The sequence below is a fragment of the Falco rusticolus genome, chromosome 4 (genome assembly GCF_015220075.1).
Source record: "Falco rusticolus isolate bFalRus1 chromosome 4, bFalRus1.pri, whole genome shotgun sequence".
In the NCBI taxonomy this organism is placed as follows: domain Eukaryota; kingdom Metazoa; phylum Chordata; class Aves; order Falconiformes; family Falconidae; genus Falco; species Falco rusticolus.
In genome coordinates, this window is record NC_051190.1 from 83,642,780 (window position 1) to 83,660,212 (window position 17,433).

The 17,433-nt window shown below is 39.3% G+C and overlaps 1 protein-coding gene across 2 annotated transcripts in view; it reads left to right on the top strand.

The window, feature by feature from the left end:
- The window catches only part of HDAC9 (histone deacetylase 9), a 479,936-nt gene extending 464,359 nt beyond the window's left edge, over nt 1–15,577 (top strand). For both annotated transcript variants that reach the window (XM_037385339.1, XM_037385337.1), the window contains 2 exons: nt 4,733–4,886; nt 14,154–15,577. In XM_037385339.1, the coding sequence (XP_037241236.1) occupies nt 4,733–4,886; nt 14,154–14,193 (194 nt within the window). In that variant the 3' untranslated portion in view covers nt 14,194–15,577. The remainder of the gene's footprint in view (nt 1–4,732; nt 4,887–14,153) is intronic.
- The last annotated feature ends 1,856 nt before the right edge of the window (nt 15,578–17,433 follow it).

The following is a 17,433-nucleotide window of genomic DNA, read 5'->3' on the forward strand; positions in this document are numbered from 1 at the left end:
TTTACAAGTTACTCACTCTGAGACATATAGGAGATTGAGATTAAGTTAAAATGCTCAAAATGGGCACTGATCCATGGAACAATGCTAAAAAATACATTATTTTATTATGTTTCTGGTGCAGAGGGTAGTTTGCTTTACTTGTACCTGACCCCAAACCTTTACTGCCCAGATACTTTAGGGCATTTGCTCTGGTCTCACTGAAGAAAGTTCTCTTTGCCATCAGTTACCTTAATCCAACTGAGCAGACTTCCCTTAAACTCTCTATTCTTCTGCTCCCTGCCATTTTACTGAGGCAGTGGGAGCTTCCTGACTTCTACTGTTTGCTGGCTCCTTAACAATAACAAATGGATAACAAATGTTTTTCTTCATGTTAGATGAATCACAAATAATTGAGATTCATCTGTATAAAATAAATGCAGTTTTTTAAAGGGACATCATGTATTACCCACTGATCATGCAGTACTTATCAATCTGATTTTGGTTTTAAAGTGACAAAGAAAATTCACTGTAGGTATATAATTCATCCTTCGTATCTAGTAGGCACCTAGATACGCAAATGCTCTGAGTAAATCAGCTCTATATGGTAAATTCCAGGAGGTCATTTTTGCTGAGTCATATGTTCATGTTCATGTGTTAGTATCTTGCTTAAAATTCCCTGTTAAGAAAGTGTTAATGATTTGGAAGGAATCAGCAAGGTAAGGAAATTCATGTACTATGCAAGACAGAGCAGATTTGCAAATTATAAGGACAAAAAGCTGTACAAAGGCCACAGCCATGAGGGAAGAATATGCAATTCTGTTTGAAATAAGACATGTATTTAATGAAAAATGGATCTGGGAAAAAAAAAAAGAAAAAAAAAAAAAGGTGAACTGAGAAACATAAAAGATAATACTGACTCTAGAAAGGCATAGTGTCTTACTAGAAATACACACAAATGATGGCAGTTCAGACAGAATTGATAGATTTAGGAACAAATGTATCTAAAAACATAACCCAGAGTTCTGCAGAGTGTCTTAATTTTGCCACACTTAGGTTTGAGCTGGACCGCTACAGTCATGGCGGTGCAAGGGGGCAGTTCTGAAACCTAACAGGCTGCTCAGGGTTTGGAGTTATTTATACACTATATTCTGGCTTTTCTTTCAGCTATTGCCCCTAAAGTTATGCATACCTCATTTTGTCTGGAGAGAAACCGAGTATTAGAAAGGAATATGCTTGGATAGCAGAAAGGAGCATTGAGGAAGTTCAGTGCAGCTTTATGGAGGATATATATTTAGATGGAATTAAGAAAAGCAAGCATGCGTTGATTATTATAGGGAGTTATGCAGGCTGAAAAGCTTTATGCTATGGAGTAGCAACTCAAGATATACTGAGAAAGCCTGATTAGTTTGGATGATTGCTTGCATGTATAATGGGTCTGTATTTCTGTGATCCAGCTTTCATCATGAATATTAGCAATATTTTACACAAAAAAAGTCTCTCCTCTGTGTTTGTTGCAAAAAAATTGAAAGTACAATACTTAGACAATGAGAGGAAACAACTTTTTTCTAACTAGAATGGAATTTTTATAAATGTTTTGTATGTGACAGGGATCCAAAGCTCCTTTGGAAATGTAATACATTTGGAAGTAGTAGTTCCCACACCCATGTAATATGCTATTTCTAAACAATCCTGTTCACTAGCTTGAATACCACCCCCAAATGTGTTTTTTTTTTCCAAGCAAGCCATGGCACGACATGTCCAAATCTATTTGTGAAAGGCAATTCCAAAAGCCTGTAACAGTGACAGAAACATTCACTTTTATTATTTCCTGGTAATAATCAGTGCTCCCACAAATCTTTGAGGAAGACTTAAGCACATTTTCATGCTGAAAGCCAAAGCATACCTAGAAGACTGATTTGGTTTCATTGTTTGTTCTTGCAAGCCGTGATTGCTCAAGTTTTGTATGAATGAAACCAGCAGTATGCTTCATTCTTTCCCTTGAGCCCCACCAAGTTCTTCTCAATGAATGTAACAGGACCGGTAGAATTTCACATTCCAGTATAGCACAGTAGAAATGGCATTTTCAGAGATGTGAGCAGTTTGAGGCAGATGCTTTTTGAGCTCATTTAATTGTCAATCCATAGCATACCTAGGGTTTCTAACAGAGCTCCTTTGCAGCTGGCATGCTGTGATTGCCTCTTCATTCCACAAGACCTTGCCAGCCCTGCATGGTTTGTGTTCAACACATGAATGTTGTCCGGTATCAAAAGAAGCTTGCAAAGCTGTTCTGCTTACCACAGGTGTTTGTAAAGTACAGCTTTCTGATTTCAAAGAAAAATCTACCATTGCTTTTTCACAAGCATCAGAAAGTCCTCTTTGCATGAGGTACCCACTGCTACCTGAGCACTGTTCCTAACGGGGACTGCTTTAAAATGCCCTCCCACAAACCACACACACCCTGCCATGTATTCCCCTTCTCCAAGACCTTCCACTGCAGCATAGGTGCTGCCACCTGCTTCCTGGCCTGACTCTGCTCTCCCTCTTTATTGCTGAAGCCCCTCTCATAACAATTCTCAATGCAGGGAAACAAGGAAAATCAATGATCACTTGGGAGTGAAGGGCAGTTAAATGGGCACAGAGAGCCCACTAATATGCTTGAATTGGCCCTGAGTTTTAGTGTTACAAGAAAGTCAGGATTCAGGGGGCAGCTGGTGTGCAAGCCTGTGTGTGAATGAACGAATGCAATGTAGCAATCCTCACTGATGCTGTTTTATTGTTGCTGCAGGAGAGCAACACAGTGGTAGCTGGGTACTAATATTTTATTTTATGAATAAGAGCCCTTGAAAACTCCAGCAGTGAACATGGGTTCATTTCTTTTATAGGCAAGAGGGGGTATTATTCCCATGCCAACAGATTTGATTTTCTTGCACATCTGTTTCTGCAACAAAAACCCCACCCACTCTGCAAACATTTAGCTCATAAATTATAGGGTTGAATTGGGTGTATATTGCAAAGACTGACTTTTGCACATATGATCTGTGAGAACATTGTGGAATGCTCATATAACTTTTTTGTTTGTTTTTGGTGTACTTTTTAATGAACAGAGAATATGGTCTCTGAGCACAGTAATAATAGAGAATATTTTTGTCTTGTTTTTATAAAATTTGCCAGGCTCCAATCATTGAGCCTACTGTTATGTACATAACTTTTTAGCTGTGTCTTTCATGCTTTTGGAGCAAAGCCAACCTCCTAACACTTAATCTCAACTTTGTAGGATACTTAATACACTTTACATTTTATCCCCAGAAGGTCCCCGTTATTTAAAGATTCTGCTAACTACTCAAACGTGCACACTATTAGAGTTCAAAGAAACATGCTAGCCATGCTCACGGGTTGTTCTTGCAGATTGACTTGGGCTTTCATCTTGCAATGATGTTTTTGAATAAAGACGTTTTCAGGCTTTATTGACAGCTGCTTTCTCACTGGAAGGAAAAGTTCATCTTTCGAAAAGCCTGAAACTGTGTCAAGAGCTGCATTACCAAAGAGGGAGTTTTTAGCAGCCTTTGTGCAGCACAGACAGCACCACCGCTGGCCTGGCCTCCCAGCTGTCAAAGCCTCCAGCTACCCTCTGGATAAGCACCTCGACTCAGCCCACTGCCCAGCTGCCAAAATCCTCCTTTTAGCCCTCAGAAAAGTCCCCTACTTGATCCCCTCTCTTTCACAGCTGTTGAAGCCCTCTGTCTAATTCCCAGATAAGTACCCTGATCCAACCTCTGCAGCAGCTGCTGGAAGCTTCTTGCTAAACACTGAATAAGCTCTGGTCCAGAACTCCCAGCCTTCCCAAAGCTCCTAATTTCCAGGTGTCATCCACCTGGCAATTAGCAAGTGCTCAGTGGATTACTGAACTGTAAGAAATATATATTTAAATTCTTACTTATTCACCTGGTTACGGCTAATCAACCTCTGTTTCTTAATAGCACTGCAATAGCAGACTATTTTATATGTTGACGATGAGACACCTGCCATCATTGTTTGCATTGCCTGAGAAACTTCTCACTGTCTCTTCTGTTGCAGGCAGAAAGCTGAGAATACTCATGCTTTTAATCCACTGCTGTGTTTTTACACAGCAAACCAGAAAGCTCTATTCCTTATGCTATCTGGTGGCTTTCCAGCAACAGCCAGTTCATATATGAAAGTTTTAAATAAATTATTGTTCTAGTATACGCCCTGAGGTTGGAGGAGAAAGAACATCCAGGACTAACAAACCTGATTGTTCTGGCAACATCACTTCAGTCCGAGTTGGCATTTCTGACTTTTTTCCTTTTCCAGACAGTGCTGTGTGAGTACTTTGTACAACAATGTTCAATTTTTAGTCCTGTTTGCTGTATATGAATCAACTGTCTGCCACGTCAGAGCTTCCAGGTATTCAATCTGCCCTGAACTCCCTTCACCTTGCAGAGATAAAGCCAATAGCCTGTCTGACAGAATGCATTCACTAGTCTATGTGTTACTCCTCCAGTTTATTACCTTCTGGGGAAGGGTGTGACACAGCCCTTGGAATGAAAGCACTTTCCAACTTGGCATTCTTAGGTTCAGAAATATACCTCTTCACTGCAGTCTGAAATTTCAACTGTACTCCTTACACCACAGTGATTTTAAATTATAATCACTCGGTGTTGAACTAAGTGATTACTATGCTTGTACCACCATGCTAGCTAAAATTCCCATAAATTATTATGTGTGTTTTCCTTAGGCAAGTACTGGAAGTCTGTGGAGCCATACTCTGTGCCAGTGGATTGTGCTCTGGCTGAGTCTCAGAAACGAGAGAGGGAGGAGACAGAAACAGTATCTGCTATGGCCTCTCTTTCAGTGGATGTTGAGCAGTGTATCCCTCAGGAAAGCAGCAGGTAAGCGTATGCGGTTATTGTAGAGAGGAAGGCTTTTGCTCCAGCCAAGTGAGATGAAGAAGACAGTTAGACTAAGGGTTGTTTCAAAATTATCTGCTAATTGAGGTACCTGGAAATTTTCATCTTTGGATTTGAGCTCTCTTACTTGGCCACTAGAAGCACAGGTATTCTATGCTAGCAGATATTTTTTTGGCATGTGTAATTCTTTACTAAGGTTCATGATTAGTACAAGAACCTTGTTTTCTTCCCATGTCTAGTCCTCTCTACTACATAAAAAGTCCAATATCCACATGAGGAAAATAGAGATGATCAAGTATAATCAACCATATTCTTCTCATTGGAAGCTGTTCAAACCTGGTTTAGCTTTAATTTTCTAGGATGGCATTTAACACATGATCAGATATATTTAATAAGGATGGACTTAAATCATTATTAAATGGTATTAGACGGGCATTAAATGTTACTTCCATGGAAGCAATGGAACGGTGCCAATATAAAACTTAAAGCCAACCTGACCAGGATTATGGCCAACATTCTCAGTGTACCAAGATGAAGGTACACCAACAAAGAATGAGAATGCTGGGGTTTTCGAGCTTGCCAGCTGCTTTTTACATCAATGAAGATTGCTTTCAATTTCACGATTTGAGAAAATGATACAGTAACTGCTGTTGGGTTTTTTTGCCAATTAGAGATGAAAAAAATTCATAGCCACTGAATACTGTGTCATCTACAAAACTATTTCTTCGAAGAGCTGTTAGGAATCAGAAAAGCAACTCCAGAAGTTCTTGGAGTTTTCTATTTACTTGTTATAGGGACAAACTTTCCTGGCCTTCATCAGCAGAGGAAGACCCAAAATGCAGTGGAACCATTCAGTTTCCATGACACAGAGAAAACAGGGAAGGGAGGAGGAAAGGAGTAAAAAGCCTTATAAGGAGACTCACCAGCTCCCTGCAGGCTGTGGAGCAGAGCTGTGTAACAACAGGAGAGAAAGGAGGGAGCTGTGGGTAGGCAGAGCGGTGGTGGGAGGGGAGCCAGAAGGATCCATGGCTCCTACATCGTGACAGCTACTTGTCTGATTTGGTTCTTGCCTCCCACGTTGACTCTTTTAATCAGAACTGATCTGATAGGCATCTGGGGGGCTAGTGCGGTGCTAAAAGCTATGGATGCGTTTGGGAGCGAATGTTTCTCACAACAGTGGGAGCGCTCATCTGCCAACGAGTTAATAGACGTGGCTCAAAGGGACACACAGGGAGCAGAGCTAGCTAGTAAAGTTCGCAGTATTTGCATAATTACCTTTCTGATTGTAATTATACTTTAATATACTATGGCTATCATTGTGCTAGCATTATTGCAAACAATTCCATAAAAGCTTAGGGAAGAATCTATGGTGAACGAGAGACATATTTTAGATTTGTGAGAGTCTAATCAGGGCTCAGCTAAGGAATAATGTAAGGCTCGTCATACAAATTTGTGACAGTTAATAGACACTTCTGCTAACCAGGGACAGAAAGGTGCCTTCTCATGTACGCATATCTCTGAAATTTAAAGAATTTTAGTTAGTGTTGGAACCAACGCAGTCAAACAAAGCAAAGCTTTAAATTGTCTGGAAAAGGGTGTGGTTAATTTTGTGTATTTTTACATTGCTCAGAATAACCAAGAATTGTATTTGTTATAGCCTCCACTCACTTAAAAGTACAACCATTGAGAGCAACTGCTGATCCTACATGATTTGAACAAAATAACCCTTTGACTAACACTGCACTTAATTATTGTATTTATTACCTACCTACTGATAACCTGTGACAGTTTCCACCCATTCTGAAAACAGAATTTCAGGGCAGAGCTGAAAGAAATGGAAAAAAACGGATGTGCTGAAATGTACACAAGTGGGATTCATGTGGCTGCCAGATTCATTACACTTCGTCAGTTCTGGACTCTTATAGGGACAAATCCGTTGTGATGAATTGTTCTGTGGAAAAATGGCTTCGTTTGAAATATCTTCTGTGGTGCTGCAGAGATTTTTCTGCAGCACAAAAAAAACCCTATGCACGCATGCGTTCCTAAGTCTGTTTCCACATTCGTAACCCACAAAGAAGTCACTCGAAGCCAGATTACCATCAGAGAGCAACAAGACAACATAAGTGCTGTCCCACTGGGCCAAAATTGATAGTTTGGTTTTCTGAGGCTTTGGGACATCGTTCTCTTTGTTTTCTTCCTGCTGAATGTAAGGAGGAATATGGAATCCAAAATGGTCACCCAAAAGGTCTGGTTTTGAGGGTCCTCTGAGCTGCAGGGAGACCTGAGAGGACCTGGCTGCACTTTGAGCATGAATGAAAGTCTGGCACGGGATCATAAATCCAGGGACTGATTTGACATTGCATGCTCTTCTTTCATGCCAGTATAATTTCATTCATTTCACAAAAGCATGCCCTTCATTTCATAAGCATATACCAACACAAACTGCAGTCATGTAGTGGTAAGTCCAACTTTGCTTTTTCACATTTGTTGTGTTTGTTGTAGTTAAGGACCAAGGAAGTAACACTCCTTCTCCAGACCCTTTCTATGACAAACGGCAGGGCTGCAGGGGCATGAGGAGTCATCTGGGCTCTCAAGCCCTCTTGGTAAGGGCACTGTAGATGTGCTCCTCCTCCCCTCATTGCAGATGGAAGCCACCTTCTGAAGACCTGTTGCAAGCCTTTGCATTAAATGTTTGTGACAGTGTTTGCATTAAGTTGTGACAAGCAGGGCAGGATCAGAGCAGAAAGCACTGTGGCTGACAGGGCAGTCTGAAGGGTTTCTTCGTTATGCCAAGGAGCCAATTTACTTTCTCTTAATCTCACCATAGTCAGCCATGTCGATAATTCTGACCTACATCTCTAACCCTGTTTCAGTGAATTGACAGTAGAGATCCTGTTGACTTCAGCTTTGGATGGTCAGGACTCCAGACGAAGAAAGCAGCAGCAAGAGCCTCTTTGCAGGAAGCTCTTGCCAGTTATGTTGGAGGATATATTGGTGTTTGGAGTGAGATGACTCACTTTAAACTCAGATTTTGGGTAAAGCAGCTCTTTTCCTGGCCAAGTCATATCTGACTCATTTACCACTGATGAATAAAGGATAAAATGCTCCTGGCTAAGGTCCATCTTAAGTATTTCTCTTTCTTTCTTCTCTCTTTCTTTCTTTTCTTCAAGTGACAGTGCTGATTATTTTTTTATTTTATTTTCTCTGGCAGATTAAATGAAGAAAACCGTGAAAAGCTGCTACGCTTTTGGTGTTTTGTTTTACCAAAGCACAACTCTGCATTTTAAAGTCCAATTGAAACTTGATTATAGACTTCAGAAGAGAACAGATATAGAAAAAAGAGTTTGTGGATAGGAAAGAAAACATGCATGTTGCTAACAGATTTAAATACAGATGCAATTAAAGGAACAGGCATGCCTTATAAAACACTTCTAACTACCGTAACGTTTGTGTGTTGATAACTGCTTATTACCTATGTGACATACAAATTTAGCTGTTTAGAATTTTGTTTTGGCCAGGCATCCATTTCAGAAATCGTGCTATGAAAATATTCAGTACAATGTGTTCCTGATACATTGGAGCTTCTGTATGTTTCTTCTTAAAATGGAAAAATAAAAGGGTGTGGAAGGAGATCTCTTGCACTTACTATTTTTACAGAAAACAGTAAATCTTGAGAATTACATTTATCAGAATTTAACTTTATGGCCCTCATTCAGCTGAGCATAGATTTTACTCAAATGGAAATGAAAACAAAGTGTAATTTTCAGATATTACTCTTAGTGCTACAGAGCTGCCCGTTGCAGTTTCAGTCACATTGCATTATATTGCATACAGTATATTAAATACTACACAACTGGTTGGATCACAGGGTACAACTAGCTACCATCTAAAGTCATTTGCTGTGTTTGTGTACTGACTCATACAGCTTCATGTAGCGTTTCACTATTTGGGTACCCTTCTCAGCTATGCTGAGTAACCTGTACCTACCTGGCCATATCCTACAGCATCTGCAATCACAGGCAGGCTCAGGAGCTGAAGAACAGCTTCCCCAGCTCAGGCTGCAGCTTTTTCTTGCCCATCTTCCTCTCATCCCCTGATGGTGGGTGCGTAAGGAAGAGAAGCAGGAGCTGGAGCGTTTGAGAGCCAGCCTTGACCTGGTGAGTCGGTAGATCTCAACAGCTGTATCTGACCCCTCCTGTGTGAAAGCCTCCAGGATACCTACTTGTGCATAAACTTTTCAAAGCTTTTTTTGAAGTAATTTATACCCTTGGCACTCAGGCAGTGAATCCCACAGCTTCTTCAGGGGCTGCACTTCTTTTTCTTTGTTCTTAACTTATTGATAAATTCAGTGGAGAGCCCCTAGTTCTTGCATCACAAGAAATAAAAGCAACTCTTTTCTTACTCATAGTCTCTGCCCCATTTCTGGTTTTAAAGGCTTCAGCTGTCTGTGTTCCTCCTGGTATGAAAATAATTTCTTTTTTCTGTTGATTCTTGCTGCTGTCTGTGCCTTCTTTATTTTTCTTTGAAATGGAGTAAGAACTGTATGCAGGGCTCCAGGTGTTGGGCACACTGTGGATTTACACAGTAGCATAATGTTGGGGAATTTTTTTCTTGTTTCTGTTGCTCTCTGCTCTTCTACCATAAACTCCAAGCTCTCAGTCATAGCCAACATTGTGTAGAAACAGTTATAGCTGTCTCCCCCGCTGTTTTGTGGATTGTGTATTAGTTTATGTTTGTTTACCTTTTTTTCCACTCAGAAATGGTGTTGCGGGCTTTTGAACTGAGTAGTATCTGTAATTTGGCATCACCAACAAATGTTATTGCCTAAATCAACTGTTAGTCTGCCAAGTCTTTTTGAGATAATCTAAAGAATCCCTCCACGGTGAAAATTCACCAATATTATTATCCATTTCCTACTTTTGATGGATTGTTAATCTATGAGAGGACCTTCTCTCATAACCCACATTTCTCACACCCTTTGGATAAAATTGTTCGAAGACCTTCTTTGCACAGGGATATCACTTGATCCCTCTTCCTTCATTTCCTTCAGAAACTTCTAATGAATTTTTAAGGCTTGCTTTCTCTTTGTTAAGACATAGCTCTTACCCAAGTTACTATTACCTAAATGCCTACTAATTCTATCACTGATTATAACTGCTTTCAGTCTCCCCATACAGACTTACTGTATCTCCTGTAGCTTCCAGAAGGGGACTTATATTTCTTACCTTCTATACCTCTTGTTTGGGTGCTGAGTTAAGCCGTAGAATATGCTCAATAATTATTTCTTTAGGAACATCATAATTGCATTCCCCTAGAACTCAGTGCACAAATATCATCTGCTCTTAGCAATTTGGCAACGTTTAATACATCAGTTTGTTCTAGTGCTGATTCAGTTTGCGATAGCTCATCTGCAAATAATAAAATCTCCCTGACACTTCTCCAGTGAACACAGATATAAATAGTTCATTTTCCTTTTGTGGTCTACCTTCCCTGATGCTCCTTTTATGCTTTGATCATTTCTTCTGATGTATTTTGAAAGACCTTTTTATTATTAGTTTTTATGCCTTTAACATGTTGCTTTTCAGACTCTCCTTTTGATTGCCTCACTGAAGGTTTACATTTAACTTGTGAGAGTTTATAGTTCATTTAATTTGCCTTGTTTGGACATTACTTCCTCTTTTGAAAGGATATATATAGTTACCTTATCCTGCTCTTAAATATGATGGGGTTTACTTTTAGTTCCTTTTTCTTTAATCAATACAAAGTCCATTTTTACTAGGATATGCAGTTACTCAGGATCTCTTATATGATGTCTTTAGCCACTCACTGAATCATTTGCATAGTATAGAAAGGTATCTCTTTTTTACCCAAACTCTCTGCCACCAGAGGATCACTTTTCAATTACAATGATCTTCCCCAGGACAGCTGAGTGCAGTTAGGAACCGATTATGGCATAAAAGAGACGTACCATGCCAGAAAATCTATCTTTTGTTCAGCAGTTTCTGTGACTTGGAAACATACCTTGAACTTTTATTCTTGCGTGTGTGATAATGTAGCTATGAGGAATTTCTGTAATTCTAATTTAACAAATACAGTAAGAAAAACTTTTTTTTTATTATGTACAGGTTTTATCTAAATTTTTAAATATTAACTTTTTTTTAAGGTGTAGATGTCAACTATTTTAAATAATATTGTCAAAAATAATGCAGTTGTCATTTATTCACAATTGCCACAGAACAATACTTAAGACTTCATGCATTTTGCCAGATTTTTCCATATGGTAGGATTTCTGCCTCATCTATTTCTTTTGGTTTAAGGTTTAAACAGAATAATTTTGTTTAGTGTTAACTTCAAAAAGACTACTTCATTCTGCCATAGTGTGAATCACACAGAGAGCGAGCTATAGGTGAGCACTCTTCCCAGCTCACCAAAATAAGCAGAGCAAGTGCAAGAGGGCTCTGGTCCTAGGAACTTGCAGTTTAAATAAGCCACAGTAAAGCCTTAATGAAAAATCATGGCTGTGGCTCTACAGCCATTACAGTCCCAATCAGTGTCTGAATCTGCTGACAGCACAGAATCAGTCTGGATCAGACCCGAGCTCCTAGCTGCATCTCTGAGGAACCAGTCAGAGCGTACAGTACGGGATGGATTTTCTGCCTGCTTTATGTTTTTATGCCAGCTTTTTGTCAGCTACAGGAAGACTAACTGAACTGATGTAACTAACAGTGACATAACTGAAGTAACATAAATTTGACCTGTCAGACTCTGCCCCCTCCATTTTTTTTTTGTTTTTGAGAACTTTTGATTCCAGTGGAATGATTATGTATTGATTCACTGCTTAGTGTTATGGGACTACAGAGTTTTTGTACTCTACTAGCAGCTCTAAAACTTTACTGGCCCTCACACAAAACTCTGGCCTAAGCCATTATCCCATAAAAAATGTATGTTTTTAATGATAAGCCATTGGCTCAGTCCAGTGACTTCTTTGACTCTAATAAAGTGAAGTTAAAGCAAACACGTAAGTCTTCAAAAGGAGACTGCAGAAGGCTGTGAGAGTACCCACACTGAGTGACAACATCTGGATTTGCCAGGGTACCCTATAACCTTCTCTCCTGTTCCAGAAAGGACCTTGTGTCTGTCGCTTGCACTTAAAAATTACTGTTGGTGCTTAGGCTGTGGCTGATGCAGAATATTGGCATATTGTTGGAATATACTGTAATATATTAGAATATAGCACTTGAGTTCAGTCATAGCACTCAGGAGCACCCTCATCATTGAAAAATTTCCCAGGACTAAAACCCTGAGTAAGATCATCTGTCGATCCCACTATGGTCATAAGAACATCAGTCCCAGAAGCCAAATATATGTGAACAGACTGTTGCACGTACTGCTTCCCTAGATTATTATAAATAAATAACCCAGACCCCCACTTTCACTTCCAGAGGTTTTCCAGAGTTCCACTCCTTCTTCCTCTGCCAGTCTCCAGTTGAAGCCTATTGACAACTATTCCTTCTCATTCACTTACAGCGGAATGGAAAAACCGAACTGTTATCTGCTTCCAAATTATCCTCTTTCCAGACAGCCCCGTAAGGCCCTGGATGTTTAACAAGGTCTTGTTGCACTTTTGGGTTATGACAGAGGACATACAGGTCTTCCAAAAGTGGCTGGAGAAAATGGAAGTGTGTGGTCAACACAACAGCAACATGCACCATCACTATGAGTCCCCCACATGGTGCATGACCCTGTAACATACCTGAGGACCTCAGCAGCAGGCTGGGCTCCATCCGCTGCCAGCCAGAGCAATGCAAGAGAAGAGAAAGAGGCAGTACAAGAGGGTTTCACCTTGCCTTTTGGGAGTAAGGGAGCTGCAGTGGTTATTGTATGTAGGAAACATTCTCCACTGTGTGGTAAGGAACAAAAGATTTGAGATTTATAGATTGATAATCTCTTAGGGTCAATAACCCTTTGGAAAGCGATTAGTCTGAAAAAGTCTTCTTTTTCATATATCATTCATCTGACATATTTTTCAGCGTACTAGCTCTGATCATTCCAATTTGGAAAGGAACAACCTGTATAAAATCATTTAAAGACACACTGCTGAATTTTTCATTGGGTAAGACTTTAATAAACTCCAGATTCATTTAAAATTCTCTGGCTTCATTGCTGAATAAACTACCAAAACCCATGCAAGCCCCCATTAATTACTTTTTTTTCCATGGGATCTCATGAGTTTGTGCTTTCTAAGGGATGTTTTACTGAAGCCAGTTATTATACTGGCTTACAATATTTAAGTGGTAGATGTCTCATTTATTAATTTTCATGTACTTTTTACTCTCCCCCTGATTTCAAAATTGCTCGAAGTGACTATTTTTAAGGTGGTCTTAAGCTCATTTGCTGCATGGTATTCTGCCAGATGGAGGTGAAAGATGGTTTATGTCCAAATTCTTATACCCTTCTATAGTGAGGTCTCACTATGATCTCAGAAGCTTCACATTTTATAATTGCCACCATGATCCTCAGGTGTGGTAGCTTGCCAGATACAAGGAATAATGACACTTTACACCACCTCAGCGTATGTCCCCATTATTTTCTTATTGTTTGTTTCCAAGAGCTCATTTTGCCTAAGCTGAATATTTCGCAGAGGCTTTCAAATGAAAGATGTATGTATAATCTGACTTGATATTATTAATAGTTACCTTCTCCATGACAGTAATCTGCTGATCAAGTTCAGAATTTGGTCTCAGAAATTGCAGGCAGGCAGGCAATGCATTTATGAAAGCACATAGTCAGAAATCAGAGGACTGAAGAAAAACCCCAGAAGAAACACTACTAACTACTGGGCTGCTAGTGAACTATTTTGCTTTAATGGTATTGGCCCACTTGAAAAAAATAAATGCATGCATTTTCAGTTGCAAAAGCTTGTAAAATAAAAGTATCACAGCTACTTTTTTCATGAAATTATTTGACTCTGTTGACACAAAGCATGTACATTTCTGGACAAAAAGTTATAAAATATTCTGACATATTTTAATATAAACAGGAACATTTTCAGTGATTGCTTGGATCTAAAATGTTTTTCCACTTGACATTTGTTTATACTTCCTAGGAAAGAAACTCTATTTATGGATAACTGAATAACACAAATAAACATCAGAGAGAGCTGAAAAATCAGCTTTGATTATGCATGAAAATCTACAATGTCATTGTGTACTCTTGTGCCGTATTCTGATTGCCTGTTTATTTTTACAGAGCTGCTGGCGAGCCCATGGAAGAAGAGCCAGCCTTGTGAAGTGCCAAGTCCTCCCTGATATTTCCTGTGGGTGACATCATTGTGTATCCCCCCAAAGCACCCTCAGACATGTCTTGTCTGCTGCTTGGGTGGCACAGATCAGATGGAACATAAACACTGGGCACAAAACTCTGAATAGCAGCTTCACTTGTTCTTTGGATGGACTTGAAAGGGCCCTAAAGTTTCCTTATATGTAACTGCTACAATTCTAGAGTTACAGTAAAATGGGCTTGGGAGAAAAAGCCTAGAGCATGCTTTTTATATGCTGTTTGACCCACTCACCAACATAAATTGTGAAACAGAGTGTTACAAAATTCTACATGATAGATTATAGATACGAGAATTGCAACAGCCAGCAAAATACTCAGTAAACTCTATGAATCACTTTCTGACACTTTTTACTGGGTAATTTTTTTTCGTACTGCGTTAAATTGTTAATAGAATTTGTTTTCTTTGCTCTGTGTAATGAAAAAAAAACCCACCACCTTTATTTTACGTGCCATTTTTTAACCCCCTGAAATGAGTTCTTAGCTGAATAAGTGAAAAAAGCATGTAAATTATGATAAGGAATTTTAGCTAAAGGGAAAGCACTTCTTATTGTACTATAAATCCCCTGAAGTACTGTGCTTGGTGGTGCTTTATTTTCTTTTCCCTTTTCCCAGCCATCCCTCCCCATTTTGTGTAATCTTTTCTATCATAAAAGTGCATTCACGATTCTCTAAAAGGAGTGCTATTCTGCCTTTTAAAAGAAGTGCTGTACCCTCCGTAGTTGACAGTAGCTCTCACCATATGTGCAGCAGAGATCAAGTATGGATGGCTTTTCAAATGTGTTTTTAGTTTGTTCTGAAATGTTTCTGCGTCCTGACTCTAAGAGCAGCGATCTTCACTAACTGTGTGCAGCTCATTTGAAGCTCAGGTGTTTCTGTGGAGGTTGTGTTGGAGGTGTTTTTTACAGGTTGTCATGTGGATACAAGCTAATTCTTTTATGTAGTCCTGCACCAAGAGAACTGATGTTGCTTAAGAAGCTTCAAAGGGTTTAGGCTTTATTTTAGATCCCCAAAGTGCAGCAAGATCTCCCTGTAGTGTGACTTAAGCTGTTTAGTTCCATGTTTGAAAACGTAACATAGAGTTGTGCCTTTAGCTGATAATGAACGCTTAAACTGTTACACATGTTGCCTTACCGTCAGAGAAAGAGATAGGGCATGTATGTAAGACTACTTCAAATGAACAAAACTCTGCTACAGCAACTTTTATTTTGCTTACAACTTTCTCACCTAATGAACCCTGGGAGATACCTTGAAGTATTCAACTTCCAGTATTTGATAGCTCGCTCAGCTTTTAAAAGCAAGTGATGTTCGTTTTTATATATTTTCCAAACTCAAAAGATTATTAAAGCCATAAGTGAAGACTGTCATGCTTTTTATTCTGAAATCTGAAAGGAACCTTAATTAAAACAAGATTTTGGGGAAGGCCGTGATATGAAAGATATGGAACAATATGGTTTCAGTTATAGGCAGACTCAAACCTGTAAATCAAAGATGAAAGATTTCACTCAAATAGAATTATATAATTCTCTTTTGTTATGCAGTCAGACTATATCTTTCATGCATTTGGGTTTGTTTACGATTAGCATTTTAATTTTAAAGACTTTTATTACTTATACAAAAGCTCTCTGCTACGAGTTAGAAATCTGAAGCATGCTTTGAAAAGGGAAATCTAAAAGAGGAATGTCATTTCCTATAATGTGAAGTAAACTTTTATTCTGAAAGTCTTACTCTAAAATGGATATATGCCCCTCAGAAAGTGAAATAAAATTCTACCCCCCATTTACAAGCCAAAATCATGCTCATTTTAGTAATGCAAAGAGTCCCAGCAAGCTAAATTAACTCCTGGTGTAAGCCATCTTGCCCAACTTTGGGCTGTTCTGAAGGGGTTGTTCACATGACTAAAGCAATCAGGAGTTCATCCTGCATTTTCAGCAGACTTGTGATGGCAATCTTACTTACCATTTACTGCAATTTTCTTGTGGTTATTCAAGAAATTTCCCTTCAAGGAAACCAAGGACCATAGCTGATGAGTTGGGTAATTTGTAGAGCTTTTCACATTTTGAAATAATGGCTGCAAAATTTTAATTGGGTGCATAGTAAAAGCATCTTAAAATTAACCCCACAAATGCAAACTCTGCTTGTGCTGTTAGCTTGCATAAAATTGAATATGAATTGCAGCCTGAAATGTGAGTTACAAGCTCTACCAATTAAAGTCTATATTCTGGGGTGGAAATCAGCTAAAGCTGTCCTTTGTAGCTGGAAATGCTTTTAAAATGCCAGAATAATTTGAATTAAACCACATTATAAACTCACACTTGGGCATTTGTACAGGCGTACTCCCAGACAGACATCTAGACATGCTATTGGTTAAAGTTAGGATGATTTGGATAAGCAAATGTGCAAATAAACTGCACACAGATTGTGTCCAGAACTCTTTTCTCAGTGAAGTCAATAGCAAAAACCTCTTTGATTTCAATGAGAGACGGATCAGGCCCTGCTCTTTTTTTTCCTTTAAGTCCAGAACACCATTACTTTTTGATTATGTCATTACAAGGCACCGTTCAGCCCTCTGGGAAATGATTGAGGCTTACAGTGAATATCAACACTTCCTTCAAAGCAGACCTGGGCTTTCCGAGAGGGCAGTTTCACTTGCTGCTGTTTTCTTCTCACAGTATTTTTTATTACCATCAATAGCTCCCCATGGATTACAGTTAAAATATCTCCCAGCAATTTTAGACATACTTCCAGGGAAATATTCATGCAGACACTCTTTACAATGCACAGTTTTAACTGGATTCAACAACAAATTCCAAGAATTTCAGAAAGACGAAGGAATTGCGTGTTTCTCCACTTCTAATATCCAAATTCAGGGGCTCAGGACCTGTTTTTGAGGAGACATCACAGTCTCATGTCTCTCATGGACCTCAGCTTCAGCTAGGGAAATTGACACCTCTGAAAATTCAGAACCCAGACATTTCAAACTGGCTGCCAAAGCATGTACATCTGAGCTTAGATTACTTCTAAAAATGAGCTGAAATTTGTCAATGAGATGAGTAAAGTAAACGGTGGCTTCTGTGTGTGATCCCATGCAGAAGGTGAAGCTGAGGAAGTGGCAGAGTGCCTTCTGAGCCAGGGTGATGCTCTGCCTGGTGCTGGTGGCAGGGGGGCTGGAGGCAGGCAAGAGGATGTCCCA